The sequence below is a fragment of the Vipera berus genome (genome assembly GCF_964194415.1).
Source record: "Vipera berus genome assembly, chromosome: 1".
In the NCBI taxonomy this organism is placed as follows: domain Eukaryota; kingdom Metazoa; phylum Chordata; class Lepidosauria; order Squamata; family Viperidae; genus Vipera; species Vipera berus.
The window spans coordinates 21962593-21982339 of record NC_138202.1 but is presented as its reverse complement, the minus strand read 5'-3'; the positions used below and the strand labels follow the sequence as shown (position 1 = coordinate 21982339).

At 42.8% G+C, this 19747-nt stretch overlaps 1 protein-coding gene across 1 annotated transcript in view; it reads left to right on the top strand.

Annotated features, from left to right (window-relative positions):
* Positions 1-2679: 2679 nt before the first annotated feature.
* MDGA2 (MAM domain containing glycosylphosphatidylinositol anchor 2) overlaps positions 2680-19747 on the top strand; it is a gene marked incomplete at both ends in the record, with an annotated part of 586749 nt that continues 569681 nt past the window's right edge. Inside the window, one exon of the mRNA XM_081314870.1 lies at positions 2680-2752. Within this exon, the coding sequence (XP_081170996.1) occupies positions 2680-2752 (73 nt within the window). The remainder of the gene's footprint in view (positions 2753-19747) is intronic.

The window sequence follows — 19747 nt, the reverse complement described above, 5'->3', positions numbered from 1 at the left end:
GTGTGTGAACCCATCCAGAGAATTCTATGCAACTCAAAAATCAGCACCCATCCACCCAAAATGGTCCACTGAGTGTACTTAACTTGCTGATGGTTTCCAGCAAAGCCTTAAGAAGAACCTACATAACCAGTGAGCTGGAAAGACAAGAATTGTCTAAGCCAACTTCCAGGTTTCTGAATGGAGTCAGAAGAGGAGGAGGAGGAGGCAGGGAGACCTTAAAAAAGGTAAAGGTAAAGGTTCCCCCGCACTTGCGTGCTAGTCGTTTCCGACTCTAGGGGCCGGTGCTCATCTCCGTTTCAAAGCCGAAGAGCCAGCGCTTGTCCGAAGACGTCTCCGTGGTCATGTGGCTGGCATGACTAGACGCCAAAGGCACACGGAACGCTGTTACCTTCCCACCGTAGTGGTCCCTATTTTTCTACTTGCATTTTTTACGTGCTTTCGAACTGCTAGGTTGGCAGAAGCCGGGACGAGTAACAGGCGCTCACTCTGTTACGCAGCACTCGGGATTCGACCCGCCAAACTGCCGACCTTCCGATCGACAAGCTCAGCGTCCTAACCCACTGAGCCACCGCGTCCCCTAGGGAGACCTTGCTTGATAGCAAAGAGTGTTGTTCAATCTGAACAAATTAGCTTATCGTGGAACACAAAGATATGAGAGTTATCCTGCCAACTACTACAGTTGGGCAATGGACTGAAAGCTCCTTGGAAGATTGAGAGTCTCATCATGTTTTCCATATACAGTAGGTGAGAACCTCAAGGTGAGAACCTCCTGCTGCTATCAGCCAGACTTCCCCAAACTGGTGCTCTACATAACAGTATGCTTATTGAAATGACTGGTACTGTAATCTAATGCATCTGGAGGGCCCCGAATTGGGAAAGGTTTCAGCATGGTGTCTACCACATATTTTAGCTCCCCTGTTTCCTTTTTTAAGAGGAAGAAAAATTCACTGCTTAGGAATTGGACTGCCTGAAAGTTTGTGTGTTGGTCATTCACACATCATCAATAACATATCAAACTTCTTAGCTGCCTCTCCTAAGATGGTATAGTAAATTATGTGGTGTATTTCTAAGTCAAACATGGTTATTTATTGAGGTAAAAGCAGTCAGAGCTCCAGACGATAAGGAGTGCTGTGTAGCCTGAAAGCTGGGATCCATTTTTCAGTTACCAGAAGCTGCTTGGAGATAAAATGTGTGTGTGTGTGTGTGTGTGTGAGAGAGAGAGAGAGAGAGAGAGAGAGAGAGAGAGAGAGAGAGAGAGAGAGAGAGAGAGAGAGAGAGAGAGAGAGAGAGAGAGAGAGAGAGAGAGAGAGAGAGAGAGAGAGAGAGAGAGAGAGAGAGAGAGAGAAATAAAATCACACTGCACTGGGAGCAGATATAAGGGACTCAAATGTCAATATCGGAAGAGAACTGTCCAAATGGATGGCTAGTGTTCAAAAGGAGATCATAGGAGGGAGGTGGTGGGGTTTCATTAATCTGGTGATCCCTTTCTAAGGAGATACGAAAGAACTCAGGGTCCTATCTCTACCGAACAACTGCATGTCTTTTAAAGTCCAACGCGAAAGGAAGAGGAAAGCGAACAGTTCTGAGTAAGCCTCGGTCTACTGATTAAGGATACGGTGAAGCCTAAAAGCTGACAGCGTCAGAAAGCTCTCCCAAAGGGGAAAACGCAAGTCGGGCGGCTGCCTCCTCCTCCTAGGGATGAGCGTCACCCCGCATCGCTGGATTCTTTTCGCTTGTTCCCACGAATCCTCCCGCACTCTTTGGCGAGTCCGAAAGAGGAAACGGGCAAACCCAGAGGGGAACTCAAAGGCGAGGCAGGGCGGAGGAGATCTGACCCGAAGACCCGCCCCGACCTCCCGACGAAGAGCTCAGTGCTTCCCCAAAGTTGGTACCTGCCGGAGAGCTCGCCTAAAGCGGCCAGCTGAGAGGGACCCGGGGGAGAGCGAGGGAGGTGCGGCCCCTCCCATTCCATTGCGCTCCATTGGAGAGGGGGGGGAGGAAAAGCGAAAGGAAGAAGGGGCGGCGGCGGCGGCGGCGGCGCGCAGTTGACGTCGCCGGCTCGGTGCTGCCTTGGCCGCCTGGCAGGGCCGGCACGGAGCACGTAGAGTCCAACGTGACCGCGGCGCGCAAGCCCCGCAGCTGCCGCCCCCCTCTCCGGGCACGCTTCCCTTCCCTTGCTTTCCTTGCCCAGCCCTGTCAGCCAAACCGACCAATCAGTCCGCCAGCCAAGGCAAGTTGCCCGGGCCCCGCAGCCGCCGCGGCATCACCAGCAGCAAAAGGCGCTCCGGGAGGATCTGAGCAGATATTCCTCCCGCAGACCTGTGTGAGTCTGCGTGTGTGTGTGTCTGTGTGTGAGCGCGTGCTGGGGGTGGGGGTGCTCCCACTATGGCTTCGGAGCTCCCCGCTGCCGCCGAGGCGCTCGCCCAGCAAAGCGCGCCACGCAAGGACGCCGCTGCAGCCTCTGTTTTCTAACCGGACTCGGCTTACTGCTGCTGGGGGTGGGGGGAGGGGGTGGCTCTTCTGTCTCTTCCGAAGGCGTCGATCGGGCCGTGGCCGAGCCGGCGAGCGAGCGTGGTTTCAGATTCTTCCCTGGATCCCCCCTCTTTCCCTCCTTCCCCCCCTCCCTTTCCCAGTCCCTCCGGGTCCCCTTCGCCTGGATATGTGGCTGCTTCCCCCAAGATGGATTTAGCCTACGGGGTCGTGTGGCTGCTCACCGTGCTGCTGGAGGGCATCTCCGGACAAGGCGTCTACGGTGAGTGCAGCCGCGGCTTTTTCCTCTTTTTTTGTCTATTTCCCTCCCGCTGTTCCCTGCCCCCCCCGAAAAAAATCGTGATGCCCTTGCAAGCACGCAGCTCCCTCCTCGGCTGACCTTTACCCCCCCTCCCTCAAAGCTTCCTTCTTGGGCTAAGCTCCCAATTGACCCCCACTTTCCCTCCGTCCCCGGCAGCGCGCAACAGTACAGTACCCAAGGAGAGCAGCTTCCTCCCCCCTTCTCTGATTCAGAAGCCGGTTTGCTAACTTGGGGGTGGGGGTGGGGGTTCGCGATTCCCGCAGGAGCGCGCTTGTAACCGGCTTAGCTGCCGCTGCTGCCACCGCCTTTTCCCTCCCCGGCATCTCCCTTCCCCGACTCTCCCGGTTCCTCCGCCGAAGAAGTGCGAGCGAAGGCTTCGGGAGAGTTTAGGTTGCTCTGCGCCGCTGTTGCCAGGAGCGATGCTGTCCGAAGAAGCCGAGCCAGTCGACGGCGCCAAGTCCGGAGGTGGCAAAGCGAGAGCAAGATAGAAATAGTTTGTGTGTGTACACGGCACGCGCGCGTGTGGGCGCGTGCGGGCGCTCGGACCGGATTAATGAATGAATGGGCAGAAAGAGAAAGAGGGAGAGGGGAGAGAGAGGGAGAGAGGGAGGGAGGGAGGGAGGAAGAGGATGCGGTGTGTGGTGGTGGAAAAGAGGAATAAGCGCAAAGGGTACCGTTTCGGTCGGCTTGGGTGTCCTGCAGGAGATTTCCTCCCTCTGGCTCTAAGGATTCTTGGATGAGCTTGCTGGAGTGCAGCTTTTCCCTAGGCTTGGGAAGGGGCTGTCCCCCCCATCAGTGGTTTATCTGCTCTCTCTCTCCCCCCCCTCCCCACTTGTCATCACTTATGCTTGCTCTATGAGTAGGTTGCCTGGTTCCTCTGCCCACTGCCTCTTCCCCAATCAAGTGTGTGAGCCACAGGCTAAACATGAGTAACTCTTTCCCCTTGGGGCATGTTTGGATGCCAGCAAGTTAATTTGGGCCAAGAGAGATTGGGGCCTGGTTGTAATAACACTAAATTGATGCTTGAGAACATGCCAGGGACCAGCTTTGCCCATCCACAGAAGGCAAAGATGCTTCTCTTGTTAGCAGGTGGAGACAGAGCTCCTTAGCATCCAGCCATTTAAACCCTCCACCTACATCTGTGAGATTAGCTCTGGAGCTTGAGTGGCGGGTGGGGGGTGGGGGATTACAATTAAACTTTGCAGATCTATTTCTGGCATGGCATTCAGTATGGTGTGCATGCTTGGCATGGAGGGGGGGAGAGAGGAAGCACTGAGCATCTCTCTGTGTGTGTGTGTGTTTCTATATATTTGAAGTGGGCTAAAAATAACCCTCGCTTACATTTCCGAACTGTGTTATGGAGGTGGGAATAAACTTGGGTTGGCAGCCAGGGGGAGATGGTGTTTAACCCTCTGGAAGCAGTTGAGTGGGCATCAGTCTTAGCTGGGAAGCTGGCAGAGCAGTTTTATGAACAGCAGTTGGCCCTGTTGACTAATGGGTGCCCAATTTGAAGGTTGGCACCTGTTTGTGCCATGCAAATCCCAGGCTGACATTAGCAGAGTGAGTTGGGGGAAGGACTGTTCATTCATTTCCTCCCAAGGCAGGCAGCCAGCCAGCCTTGACTTCTGTGCCAGGCTTTTGCTGCGGCAATTGTGAATCTGTGGTGTGTGTAGAAATGGCTTCCCTTTTGCGAAGAGACCAGATATTAGCCTAAATGTCCCTCTACTTACCCAAGTCCTCCTCCTCTCCCTCTCCACCTGAAAGGAGCTGCTCCCCAGCCTTGCTTTCCCTTCTAAAATTCATCTCATTTCCCTGGCAACAGCCTTCTGATGCAGAGAATGCTGGCTGTAGCTCAGATGGAAAGGCAAAGCCATCCCTGCTCTTCTTCCCTTAAGTTACTGACACACAAAGAGAAGAAATGGATTTTATGCATGTCTGAGGAGCAAAGGTTTTGACAGGATGCTGGATTCTGCAGCGGAAAGCAGGCACTGTTCCTTCCTCGGTTGCTTTAGCAGAAGCAGGAGAGAAAAGCCAGGCATGATTTCTTGCTTTTAGGTTTTTCCAGTGATATAAAAAAAAGACTTTAGTGGGATGGCCAGTATGGAAACTCACTTGATGTTTGCTAACATGCTTGATGGTATCCTCAGGTCTCAATGCTTGTGCTAATATGTGACTGGATGATCATTAAAGATGCCTGTGGAGAATGTGGTGTGGAAGTTCTGAAGTAGTTTCACAAGGTTTGGAGGATGGGCATGTGGGAGTGGACAAGTGCAGAATGAATTTGTCTAAACTGGGTTATCTAAAGGACCCAGGCTCCCTACTTGGTTACACTGAATCCATAAACAATCTACCATCTGTTGATTGTCTTGGTTGACTTTATAGCTCCTAGAAATCTATAATGGGACCTGTATTTTGGCATCATGATTGACTTAGTACCGGTATTTATATTTGATTACAACCCCTCCCTCAGACACACATAAACATTTTCAAATTATTCGGCTCTGTGTATACAAGGTTCTCTATGGAATGCAAGGTGCTCATTCAGCTCAATTGGTTTTGACAAAGAGAGCACAGCATCGGATGGCAAATGGCAAATGGATCTATGGGTCTAACTTGGTTAATGAAGGATGGGTTTGGTTTGCTATTTGTTCAGTGCTAAATAAGGAGTATGAAAGAGTAATCACATTACTTTTAATTACTTTTGGATGTGTATACCTGGTCAGAATAATGCTGAACACTGAAGGGGTCATCCTGTTGAGTCTGGAGATAGATAGATATTAAAATAAGGAAGGAAGAGATACACATATATTGAATTTCATTTAGGTTCTACACTTCTGTGGAATTTTTGTACCCACATCCTTGCTATCCTTTTTTAAACTCCCTTTTTACAACCCTATAATATCTCAATTTGGGGTAGAGTCTGGACAACTGGATGGAGTTGAGTGTTTACTGGCAGGATGGCCTTTCTGACACCATAAAGAGTTCACAGCAGGTAAATTTTTTCTATGTGCCATTTCGCTCTGGCTGTTTGTATTTAGCATTAGCATTAGACCCTCCCATTCTATGTAGCATATTGGGTAGCAAGGGATCTCCAGCATTTTAGGTTTGGGGCGAATACTTCAGTGTCTTCTCATATGATGTTTAGAGTCTTTAAGTCTTCCATGGACATTCTTCACCGTGTATCTTGATGCCATCCTCTTGCTCATTCAACATTGGGTGTGTGTGTCCATCTAATTGCCATCTTGGGGGGGTACTGTTTGTATAGGTACAGTGAATTGAAATTTGGACAATTGTAAAGTTTTTTCTTAATAGATGTTTGGCAACTGTGATGAAGGTAATGACCATCTGGGTAATGATGATTGTATTTGATTCTGGGATTCCAGTTTATACAGTAGTTCACTTCCTGCCTGAAGCATTTCTGTTGCAGGAGGAAAATTGAGCTGAGCATCTTCAGTGTTGCAAGAATGTCTAGATGAGCAATGAGAAAGTATTGGAGGATGCTTAGATCTAATTTTCCAGCCTTGGGCTCCTTCTGGGAAAAAAGAAGGTGGAAAGTAGTGTTAATGGACACCCATAAACAGCAAATACAACACGGCTTGGATATTGTATTAAATGTTTGCATAATGTCCCTTTTCCCTTTTCCCCATTTCCCTAAGTGGGTAAAAACTTTAGGGGACAGTCTTTTACTGGGTCACATTTCTTGTGGGAAGGGAGGTTTGCAGTTTTGCTATATGTATCTGTTTAAAGAAACATTCAAGTCAAGCAGAGAAGACCTGGCCATGAATAGAGCAGGCCTTTCAAGCAGCTTTAATTAGCTGCTGCCATCATCAAAAGTAAATAGCATGTGCATGAAACGCCTGACATTTGGATAATATTTTTTTTCATGAGAAATGAAAGCAAAATACTTGTTTTGTATCTTTTACTCCCTCCAAAGGCTTAGTGTGCTTTATAGCTAGCAGCCACCGGCTATCAAAGGATGGCTAGTTAATATGTGGAAGCATCTTCTATTTTGCAGAATCTGCTAAAGGAGTCATGTTGAGTTCTGGATTAAACAAACAGCTAAAGAAAAAAGTAGCTGGTGGTTGTACATTCTTTGGGAAATGCATGTTAATATTACTCCTGCCTTGAAGAATGTCATGCATGTACTTCATGTACATGAGTCTGTGTTTGCATAATGCAAAGTTAGTAGGCTATGTCTAAACATCATGCTACATTTTTGGCTTGCTAACCCCTCCCCCAATATTGCCCTAACAAATGAAGCCTATGGTATTTCATGAAGTAACTTAGTTCATATAATATGCAAAAAATAATGGCTTGGGATCCTACCAGAGAAACCATGGGAATGCATGTCATTTTGTGTACAATTTCTTCACTTGTCTCACAATTAATGTGTTTGGTAATTAGCTAAGCCTCTAAAGAATGTAGTGGTGGGGCTTTGTACAACTCCATCTTGTGCACCGCTTTCAACTGTTTCGGAACCAGGAGACCCTGCTTATCTTCACCCCTCTTTGAATCACTCTCAGATTCATGCGGTTTGCTCTACCTGGGGCTGCCCTTGAGGACCATTTGGAAGCTAGAGCTAAACCATAATGCAATAGTTTAAACAAGTGTCTCCCAATTAACACGCCTATTGTGAGAGAGTTGCATTGGTTGCCAGTTAGTTTCTGAATGAAGTTCAAGATGTTGGTTGTTATCTTCAAAGCCCTATATGGCTCAGGACCATTTTCTTCTAGAAGTTTGTTTCCATTCAATAAATTCTTAACTAATTCTTAACTCTTAGTTAAATGGACATTCTTCTCAGGAACCACAAAGAGACATCTTTTCTGTTGCTTCCCCTTTTCCTTTGGAATAGGGTTCTATCTGAGATCAAGTTAGCATCGATCCTGTGGGCATTCAAGGAGGCCACCAAGACCTGGTTGCTCTGGAAAGTGTTTGATAGTCTCTACATCTGCTTCCTGCAATAGGCAATTGTTATCATGACAATTTTTCCTTAATGGACAGGAAGATTGACTATCATTGGCTTTGTTATGTTTCCTTGGTTATTCTTTCTATTTTACTTTCACATTACTTGCAAACTTCTTAGAGACTTTTTATTTTACATTGAGTGGCATATAAATTATAGTGATAAAATATATGAAGCAAAAGTGGACAAATTTTGGCTTGCCTGCATGTCTGGACTTATGTTTGGAGACCCACCACTTCTAAGATAGTGCCATTACTTTTTGGTGGTTGAATGTTAAAAATAACCAGATGTGCGGTTTCCCTTTTTCTTTTTCAAAAGAAAAAAGAAAAAACACTCCTGAGATAAAGTCTTTGAAAAGAACCACAACAGCCTCAAACAAAAAACACCTAACATTCCAAACAATATTCTTAAAAGCCTGAAAGTGTTGACTCAGTACTATGTCTTCTGCTGCCCTTGGATATAACTCTTCAAACTGGTATGCTTCTGATCTAGAGGTAAACATTTCAAAGTTCTTGCTTGGAGGAGAATCCTGTGCATTTCAGAGGGAAGCAAGATTAGAATCAGCTAATTTTCTCAATTTCTAATTGACCAGTGAACACTTCTTTTTCTCTAGAAGCAACATTCCCTGACAACATTTCTGTCAGGTAGCTTTGAAAGCGTTACATCCTTGATCTGAATTGTCAGATAGCTTTTAATCGCAGCAGAATGCTGGCAGATGGGTTTTTATTTAAAAATAACATTTACTGAAAATAATCTAGGATCTTGACACAAGTATGAATATTATGATTAATATTTTGCCAGGGCTAAGAAGACTCAATCAGGGATTTTACTCTGCAAATAGGTAGAAGGAAGGTAATTAATTTCTGAATCTGAGATGCTCCAGTTCAGCAGGTTAGAGAGTGGATGGTAATTCTATGTAGAATCAATCGCTTTGATTCTGGAATGAATTATGGATTCACCCAGTGCAGTTGTCCTCTTTTACCTTTTCCATTCAGTTTTTGGTACAATTGGCAGTGTTGTAATTTAAAACAACTGGAAGGGTCTAACTTGAATGAATCCAATTTGGCCTAATTACATACCATCTCTTCTGCATTGGAACTCTCTAGCTACAGTAAACCTTTGTATTAACAAAACACATTTCCTGTATATAGCTAGCATGCTGTGCACAAACAAATAGGCCATATTCTATGGCATCATGTGATGGCCTGGCTCCTAGAGCAAGCTATGCTAATGAGTGGATTCCTCACAATGCATGAATCATAAACTATGCCCAGCATCCCATTTTAGCCTAGTGTAACAATGTGTATGGATCTAGCTTGAGAGTTCTCAGATGATCTTCTGTGCAAAGTCTGGACCAGCTCACAACTGCTTAATGTCAGCAAAGTAGAATGATCGTGTGCTTTTGGCTTATGATGAAGGAAAAGAACAAGCTTAGTTGGAAGGTGGGGTTAAGTGTGCCATCAGTTTGGAGTCATTGCATTGCCAATGAGAGACCCAAGTCTAGCCCCCCTCCATGAATTAGATTAATGTCAGGTGAAAATAACTAGAAGCATTCATTGGGTTCAAAGTGCAAAAGAGTTTATTATTGCAACTCTATACAACAATGTAGTTAATTAATGTTCATACCTAAATTAATGCTAGATAGGGAACAATGGAATTTACAGGGGGCTGGTCTTGGATCTCTTGTGGTAACATAGTGACTTCAAACTGATGACACATTTAATTCTGCCTTCCAGCTTAGGCTGCTCTTCTATATCACTGAAACATTTGGTTCTGGATTATCCTGGATGAATGTTGACTTGTTGACCCCACAATGTTACAGAGTAAGAAAAATGCATAGAGCTGCTAACTTTTCTAGAGCCAAGCACAAAAACCCTGATAATAATTTATTTAATTAGTAATCTAAATTAAATTAAATTAAATTAAGTGTATAGGCAGCCTATCTCCCAGATGACTGTGGAGTTTTTACAACTAAAATCCAACTTTAATACAGCAAATTAGAACATCAAAGTACAAAAGAACAAAAAACAAAACAAAACCAAGCCAATGAAGGGGCTCCATAATCATCCTATCCCCTCAAAGCCTGGGAGAATGATCAGGTTGAACAACATAGGAGTGGGAGCCACATGGATCTCAAAAGGGAGATGATTCCAGAGGGAAAGAATTGCAATAGAGTAGGCAAATTTCCTGGGTCCTTAAAGTAGATATCCACACACCTTTTGTTTTGTTTAGTTTTAACTCAAAGTAGTGATGCTGGAGTATTTGAAGAAGGTCTTCAAATTTCTGCCCCATCTAGATTTTCTCCAACTTCAACCCAGAGACCAGGATCCTGCATTCTGGAGAGAAGAGCATTTGACAAGGGCTATTTGGAGATGGAAAGATTTGAAGCAAAGGTTTAAGCTGTCCTTTTCTAAGAAAGGCAAGGTTTCCACATACACAGTGGTGTGATTTGTTTGTTTTGGGCCTGGGGTAGAAACCCAGCCACTGTGGTTTGTAAAGCAAGCTTTTATTACTTAACATGATCTGTGGAGTAGATCATTATGACTTCTTCAGCAAATCATGTAACATGAGTAGATCAAGTTACAGAGTGCATAATCAAGACTGCATTGGCCCACTGGAAATCATGCCAGGGGCTGCAATAAAAATATATGAGAGTGTTAGGACAAAGAAGCAGCCGAGGCAAGACAAAAATAAATTTTAATTTAATGTAAGTAGAACTATAGTTAAAATTACAATGTAACTGATGACCACCCTTTAATAATGATTGTCCCCTTCTATCTTAAAGGAAGACAGCACACTAAAAAGCAGACACATCACCCTGCCAACAAAAGTGCGTATAGTCAAGGCTATGGTCTTTCCAGTTGCAATGTATGGCTATGAAAGTTGGACCATAAGAAAGGCTGAGCACCAAAGAATTGAAGCCTTTGAACTATGGTGCTGGAGAAGACTCCTGCGAATCCCTTGGACTGCAAGGCGATCAAACCGGTCAGTCCTAGAGGAGATCAACCCTGACTGCTCTTTAGAAGGCCAGATCCTGAAACTAAAACTCAAGTACTTTGGCCACCTAATGAGAAGGAAGGACTCACTGGAGAAGAGCTTAATGCTGGGAAAGGTTGAGGGCAACAGAAGAAGGGGATGACAGAGAATGAGGTGGCTGGATGGAGTCACTGAAGCAGTAGGTGTGAGCCTAAATGGACTCCAGAAGATGGTGGAGGACAGGAAGGCCTGGAGGAACGTTGTCTATGGGTCGCGATGTGTCGGACATGACTTTGCCACTAACAACAACACCTTAAAGGAATGATATGGCAACATTTGGAAGAGTTTTAGGAGTTACAATGTAGAGTTTTGAGAAGAACACTGTAGCCCACAGCTACCACTAATATGTAGCAGAGATTCAAGTTTATCTGTTGCAAGATCTGAGTTTAGGAGTGGACACAATTGACAGTCTGCTTGTTTGCTTTATTTTATACCTGGACATTCCCTTTGGACCAGCAAATTGTCCTGCAAATATTGCTGTCAAACAAAGAACATAGAATCATAGGACTGGAAGGGACCTCAGAGGTCTTCTAGTCCAATCAAAGCAGAAGCCTTATACCATTCTTCTACCCATTACTTCATGTCCTGCCTTCTGGTTCCATAGTTTATGCTTGTCCTGTACAATTGGAGCTGGCATGCTTCAGGTCCCCTCGTTAAAGAGTATTCATCTTGCAGGACCCAGTATGGGTGTCTTCTCTGTCATGGTGCCTGCCATCTGGAACAACAAATCCTCAGATATTTCATTTGCTAGTAACCTGTATGCTGTTAATATGGTTCTAGTCCTTGGAATATGGTGCTTAGCAGGCTCCCTTAGGATATGTTTGATAGGGAAGTGGGTTTTTATTGACCCTCTGAGTGTTGATAGTACTTTTGCCATATTGTGATGTTTCTTTGTTTTTTTTAATTTGTAAATCACCCAAAGTCATTGAGGTGTTGAGTGGCCATAGAAATGTGTTTTATAAATAAATATAAATAAAAAGAAAGATTCAAGACCATTGCAAAGATTTAGGGCTATTCTTGTGTAGTTTGGAGTATTTAACTGATTTTTTTTCTTTTAAAAACTTTTGTTTTTGGACTTTTTAGTAATATTACACATGCCAATAAGTATATTGTATTGCATTCTAGAATCCTCATGTAAGGATGGGAGAGTTGATAGGCAAAAGATCTCTTGGGTTTTTACAACTCCTTAATGATATTTATATTATGGGTTGAATCAATTTACGTTTGACCTACCCAGGGATTCTGGGGATTGTAGTTCTGAGTAGGTAACTAGACAGCCTGCAGAATACTCCCAACAGTATTGCCCAAGCTGACTTTTTAAAATTAATTTTGTGGTGGAGAAAAGAATGAGATTATGAGAGATAGAAAACCAATATGAAATTTGAAGTATTCAAATTTTGTCTCATCATGATGTGAAAGTTATAAGATCCTTTCCTGAGCTCAACATCAGTTACAATACAACTCCACTCTCATTTTCTTTATCTGCTGGAAATGGTGACTGCTCTGTGTGGTGCTGTGTATTTCTGGCACTTGTGGGAAGCTGAAAGCATTTAAAAGCTTTTAGAAAGCTGAACAAAGGGTCTATTTGTTTAGCATACTCACTTTATTTTCTTGAGGGAGGGAAGAGAATCCACTTTTAAAATTACCCCTTTATCAAGCCTAACATGAATGGTTTTTAAATCTGCATATATGAATTAAATGGAGAACAAACACAAGCCTAATGATGCTTAATAATGAAATGCTTGCTTTCCCATATTTTCCATCTTTTAATTCAAGTAGGGTTTTGCAGAGAAATCTTTTAACTAAAAAAAGGCAGATAGAAGAGGGCACAGCATGGCTCTAAAGGAGTCATTGTTGGTGTAGGAGGGATAGCAAAATTGGGATCATTAATGTAACTTTGCCTGAATAGGGTGGATACATTTAAAGTTCTCTGTTCAAGAGGCAGTTCTCAAAAACTGCTGGAGTCCCCCAAAGGCCCTAAAGATGTAGGGTCAATCGATCCAAGCTTGATTAGCGTTTGTGGGAGGCTGTTGCCTTTCTCCAATCCAGCTGTTGTGCCAAAGATTCAAAGGCCACCATGGCTTGGACAACAAAGAATGAAGGCAAGGTGGCAAATTGCTGTACGTTTATATTGAAACTCAATCAAGGATTGACTCCTGTTTCTCATGGCCTATTCGCATGATGATTATTTTGGCCCAGTTGTTACATCAAGAAGAATTAATACTGTTTACATGCACAATTTGTTTTTTTAGGTCTCTGTGAAAGCATATCATCCTACAGGTGCATGGGATTAAACTTTGATTAGCCTCTATTATAGGGATGCGGTGGCTCAGTGGGTTAGGACGCTGAGCTTGTCGATCGGAAGGTCGGCAGTTTGGCGGGTCAAATCCCGAGTGCCGCGTAACAGAGTGAGCGCCTGTTACTCGTCCCAGCTTCTGCCAACCTAGCAGTTCGAAAGCACGTAAAAAATGCAAGTAGAAAAATAGGGACCACTCCGGTGGGAAGGTAACAGCGTTCCGTGCGCCTTTGGCGTCTAGTCATGCCGGCCACATGACCACGGAGACGTCCTCGGACAAGCGCTGGCTCTTCGGCTTTGAAACGGAGATGAGCACCGGACCCTAGAGTCGGAAACGACTAGCACGCATGTGCGGGGGAACCTTTACCTTTACCTTTATAGCCTCTATTAGCACGGCTTGTTGCAAAGGATGGTGGAGTTGTTGCCCACACTAACTGTTAAGTATCATGATGCCTGTCCTGATCTTATTCAGAAAATAAACATCAATTGGCTTCAACTGAAGCCAAATTCATATTGAATGGACTCCCAGTGTTTCTACCTAATGTCAGTGAGTGCCAAAGGCTTTACAGTACAAATCCAATGTCAGTATATTTACTTGGACTGCTTTGGCCTTTTGGGATAGGTGACAATACAACGTCTTGTATACTACAAGTCAGCAGCAGAAAGGAAAAACAACAAAGGGATAGTGATGTTTCCATTTTGTGTGCCAAGACAAGAGATTTCCCAGAGTGAAGAGTCTGAAGGTAATTGAATGCTGAAGTTGGATGTGTCCTTGTGTTAGATGGGCAGTTCTTACAGAAATGGATTTTGCTTCTTTCCATACAACAACGTGGGCTTATACTATCCCACTAGATTCAGATCATGGTGGCTGACGTGGCTAAAATATAAATTTACAAATAAGATTGCAGAAGTAAGCAAGGCCCATCATAATGGCAATGAGCAATAAGAAGTTCAGCTATTAACATCACAGCATCTTCTACTCTGCTGACTGCCCTGTCAGGAGAAACTGCACTTAACAGCTTTTAATAGATCAGCCAAGGGGGATGTTTGCAGCACCCCATTGTTCCATGCACCACACAGGGATAGCAATATGTGGACAAGGTTATGCTTTGCTCCACCCAGATGAACTTTTCTGCTTACAGGTAGAGCTCAGAACATGGTTTCTCCGCTGAAGAGCTGCCCCAGAGTTGGTGTAAAGGGACTCTGTGATCTGCGGTTTCCAGCAGGGAGATTTTTATTTTGTTTATGGAGATCTGCAGCAGCTTTATTTCTCTTCAGGATGACGTTGGCATGTAAAGACTGCTTAATCTGTTTCTTCAAATAACCCTTTTTGCAGGGCTCTCAGCGTGCATTGACTCAAAAGCTTATGAGCCCCACACCCTAAGCTATAGCACCTATCTGCACTCACAAATCAACCAATGTTGAAATTGACCAAATGACTAATATGTGCATGTGTTAATCTATTAAGGCCTTAACTGACCTGCTTAGGTGCTTCTGTAACTAAGAACCAACATAGTATCTGGAGAGTAGATGTCTCTTCAGTGGTAGCTTCCTGTGCTAGACATGTTCGGTTGGAGGCTAGCTAACCAATCTCTCAGAGAAGTTTTAATTTGGTTTCTCCCACCCCTCCCTGTGGTTCCTGATTTGTCTCTGTTCATATATCCCCGTTGAAATTTTGATGAAGGTTTTGAATCCTGAATATATAATTGTCTTCCTTTTCAGGCTCATGTCTGAAAAACATGCCGAGCTATTAACATGCTAATATGTGTTTAATGTGTTGCGCTTAGTTCCCAAACAAGCATATTCATAGAATAATTTACTTTTTCAGAGTGCTCTCCTCTCTTATTTATTTATTTATTTATTTTATTAAATTTATATACCGCCCTTTCCCGAAGGACTCAGGGCGGTTTACAGGGCATTTAAAACAACTAATACAAAAGTTAAAAACAAATTAAAAAGATTAAATCATCCCTAGAATTAAAAACCCCAGTTAAAAATTCTCAGCCTTGGCCGGAGAGCTCAAAGAGCCAGGTTTTCAGGTCCCGGCGAAATGTGCGGAGGTCGGGGGCAGTCCTAAGCTCCATGGGCAGCTGGTTCCAGAGGGCAGGCGCACCCACAGAGAAGGCCCTTCCCCTGGGTGTTATCCGCCGACAGTCTTTTATCGGCGGCACCCTGAGAAGACCCTCCCTGTGGGAGCGCATTGGACGAAGGGAGCTTGATGCCGGCAGCAGGTGTTCCCTCAGATATCCCGGACCCAAGCCATTCAGGGCTTTATAGGTCATCACCAGCATCTCCTCCCCTCCCTTCCCCTCCTCCCCTCCCCTCCCCTCCCCTCCCCTCCCCTCCCCTCCCCTCTCCTCTCCTCTCCTCTCCTCTCCTCTCCCCAACACTGTTTAAAAAATTGAAATGGATTAGGCTTTCTGTATCTTTTCAAAAGATATTGTTGAGATACAATAAAATGAAGGATTTCACCCAGAATTTAAAGAGGTACGTTTTGTGGTACAAAAGAGCTTGAGTTGCTGGCTAGAACTGGACTGGATCTGGAAAGTAATTATAAGCCTGCAGTTGGTATTCCCATTTCTTCTTAAAAAAATAAAAATTACCACTTTCTATCTTAGAAGAATTCTCCAAAGCATCTTCAAGGGAAGTCCTATAGATGTTGAGAACTCTCCTTCAATTTACAGAGCTCATAGCTGATGCTAGCAGGATTTTAATTGTCTAAGGAAGAGAGCAGAGGGGAAATAGATGATTTAGAAAAGCCAATCTTTTTACTTAATCACACTTAATGTTAGCAGCATAACAGCCCTCAGAAAACCCTGTCACAGGTTAGCTGTTTTCAAACACATTGTCCATCATTAGGCACAAGGAAAGCTATTTTTTATGCCATGCTCCTTTCCTCTAATTTCTCTCCATTGACAATTTCATATTGCTTTCAATCTTCAGCTGCTCATTCAATGTGTTTGCATTCTCTTATGATGTTAGATGAGATTGCACATATTCACTTTATGGTCTTCTTCAAATAGGCATCCACACCAATACTTTTCCTCAATATTTGATGAATCACAGTTGAATGCATGAATGTGGTTCAGTGCAAGCTTGACTGGGAAGTAATAAGAATGTGAATGCCCAAATGTGAACCTCACCCCTTGATGTTTTTTTCAAGCCTATTCATGGGATCATGTATGTCAGAAGGATGAATTCAAACCATTAATTTATAACTCAGTTGGAGCAAGAGAGTCTACTGGATCATATTCTTTCTTGGGTCCACCTTTTGGATACCCAAGTAGGATCAGGTCTTCTCATGTTGGCACCTAAGGTTTGGAACTGTTGGCTTAAAGATTGAAACATTTATCCTCCCACTGTACTTTCAAGTCCTGAGTCAAAATATTTAATCACACTTTACAGTGTGCTGTGTTTAAAGATCCTTGTACAAGTTTAATTTTAAAAATCAACCAACAAACAAACCTCAGCAGTATATTCTGCTTTATATTCTGCTCTGCTGTTTCTTATTGTTGCCTTATTGTGTCTTATTGATTTGGATTTTTGTTTTTCTGGATGTGCCATTAACATGTTTGATTTTTCTTCCCCTTGTGTATGATTGCTCATGCATAAGGATTTTTTAAAGGATGGATGGTTTAAAAGAGCTGAATCAGTCAAAAGCAGCCTGGTCATTGGAGAGACCCAAATAAACTGAATCTTACCACATATCCCTTTTGTGGGACATGATGACTGAAGGACATTCTGTCTTGACCAAACCTTATTTAATATTTTATTGTAGCAGTACTTTACTCCTTATAATGCATTTAACGAGAGGGTTGGCTGTCCAATCACAAAGACTGTCTTTTAAGAGAGAGAGAGAGAGAGAGAGAGAGAGAGAGAGAGAGAGAGAGAGAGAGAGAGAGAGAGAGAGAGAGAGAGAGAGAAGGAAGTTGCTAATCCTTAATAGTTTTAAAGTTAGCATTCTTTTCTGATGGTATATGATAACATGAAACGGGTTTATATTACGTCATAACTTATTTTCATCTCCTTTTTTCCTTTGTGTGTGCACTTTTAAGTTATTCTTGACTCCTGGGCTGTACAAATTCCTGAAGGTTTTTGGTTTTTTTTAAAATAACGTTTTTGGAAGTGGTTTGCCACTGTCTTCTTCCTAAGCCTGAGAGAGAAGCTGAGTGGCCCAAAGTCACCCAACTGGCTTTCCTGTGTCAGGAATGTCTTACATTTCCACATTACATTAATTCTGTTTCTCCCCACCTCACTATTTCTTAAAAAATAATTGTTGTGAGTAGTATTTTGGAGGTAAGAGTTGACCATTTCATTTTCCCATTGAAAGTTATTTTGGAAGCTATTAGGTGCCTTTAAAAGAGCCAGACTCTAAGAATCCTATTTGACTTCTAAGTTCTTGTTAATTGATTCTGTGAAAAATATGGTTTTTGTGTAGCTTGGTATGCTGGATGACTTTCACCCATTTATATGTTTGTGTGTGTGTGTGTGTGTGTGGAGAGAGAGGGAGGGAGGATTGGATCCACACATTACCGAACATTAAGCCTGTTTCATTGAATAAACTATGCATAGTACCTTAAGCCATAAACCATGGGACTTGCCCAGTGGTTAGGGTGTCTGAATTTATATATATACATGGAATACCAAACCAAGAGTAATTTGTTTGATGGATCCCATGGTGGGAAATACTGAAGCAAGCTGTGGATGAGGATAGAATCTAAAGTAGGTGAGAACACACAACCTCTGACACCCCCACCCCTTTCCTACAATCTTTCTAATATTTTCTTTCTCTTCCACTGCAATCTTCAAAGGACAAAATAATTCTTACCAAGCATCAGAACAGTTTTGAAAGTGGGTCAATGTCTATATGAATTCGTTGAAAAAATACTAACCTCTCAAGGTTTTGTGCATATTGTAATACTTGTATTGTGAAGTTGTAACTCTGAAGCACATTTATTAGTTTATATATGCTTTGAATGTCATGGAGATTTGGTACATGCAGTTCCTCTTTCCTTATCCCTTTTAAGCATCTTTATAACAAATGGCAGAGGCTTATGACCGCATGTTATTCTTTATAATTTTGATATTAGAACAAGATCTTGCAGTACAGTTAGTCCTCGAGTTACAACTACAATTGAGCCCAAAATTTCTGTTGCTAAATGAAATATTTGTTAAGTGAGTTTTCCCCTTTTTATGACTTTTCTTACCACAGTTGTTAAGTGAATCACTGCAGTTGTTATGTTAGTAACAAGGTTGTTAAGTGAATCTGGCTTCCCCATTGACTCTGCTCTTCAGAAGGTTGCGAAAGCTGGTCACATGATCCTGGGACACTGCAACGGTCATAAATATGAACCAGTTGCCAAGTGTCTGAATTTTGATCATGTGACCATGGGAATGCTGCAATGGTCGTAAATGTGAAAAACAGTCATAAGTCATTTTTTCCAGTGTCGTCGTAACTTTGAATGGTCACTAAATGAACTGTTGTAAGAGGAGGATTGCCTGTATTGGGAAAGAGTTCCTCCATGTAATCTAAAGCTTTGAACCCTGAGGATCAGTAATATCCATAGGCCACAAAGCATCTGTCACAGATCTTAAAGGTGACCCTTCCGTGAACTTAAAATAAAGATAGTTTTAAAGAAGTGGGAGGCCAATACTTTTAAAATAATAATGACACCATCCAAAAAACCAACATTTGCCTGGCTCAGGTCTTTGTGAATGACTTGATAGGTGAGCAAAAAGGCCAAATCTGGTCTAAACACCAGATGACTGTATGACCAACCATAATAATAATTAGAATAACCTGTGACCTCACCAGATTCCTCAATTATTTCAACAAAGGCAATGCATCTGATGTACTGTCATCACTTAAAATTGTGTTCTTAAAAATTTAGGGAGATATTCAGCGATGTATCTGCTTTGAAAATAGTCCATGTTGAACTGTACAACATAGTCAAACTACAGCAGCTGACCACAGGGAGTGTTTTATGATATTTTGTATTATGTCATAGTGCTTTATTTATTTATTCATAAAATTTAGAGGCCCCGCATCTTAACCTGAAGGCAACTCTTTATGATAATGTTTATGTCATAAAACAGTTTACAAAATTTGCCAAATTTCAGTTCTATAGGAATTGTAGCTCTCAGATTTTGGATGTATTTTGTAAGTTGAGGTACCATGTTTGAAAAGGTTTTATCCTATGAAATACCAGTTTGCCGAGGTAAAGATTACACACATGAGAATTTTAGTAATATTTGGATAATAACTTGGTGGTGGTAGTCTCATTGGCTATTGGTTATTGGCACATCAAAAATTTTGGATGGTACTTAAAAATCTGCCCATTACCTACAATTTTAGTTGGAAAGGTCATACTGTTTGGATCTGCACATATACGATGCAAATACATTACAACATCCTAGGTTCTTGGGAAGAAATCAGTGTGAATGAAGATGAACAGCAGCTAGACAACTCACAGCTGTGGTTTCATATTCTGTGTAGTAGACATAGTAGTAGTAGTAGTAGTAATAGTAAAATGGTTGACATCTTACAAAATATTCTACTCTTAAAATTTTCTTGGTCTGGTTTGAGGATGCCATGATCTCAAAAGATTTTTGACTTATTACCAGAAATCTTATAAGATCTTTTTTTAAAAAAAAATATTTT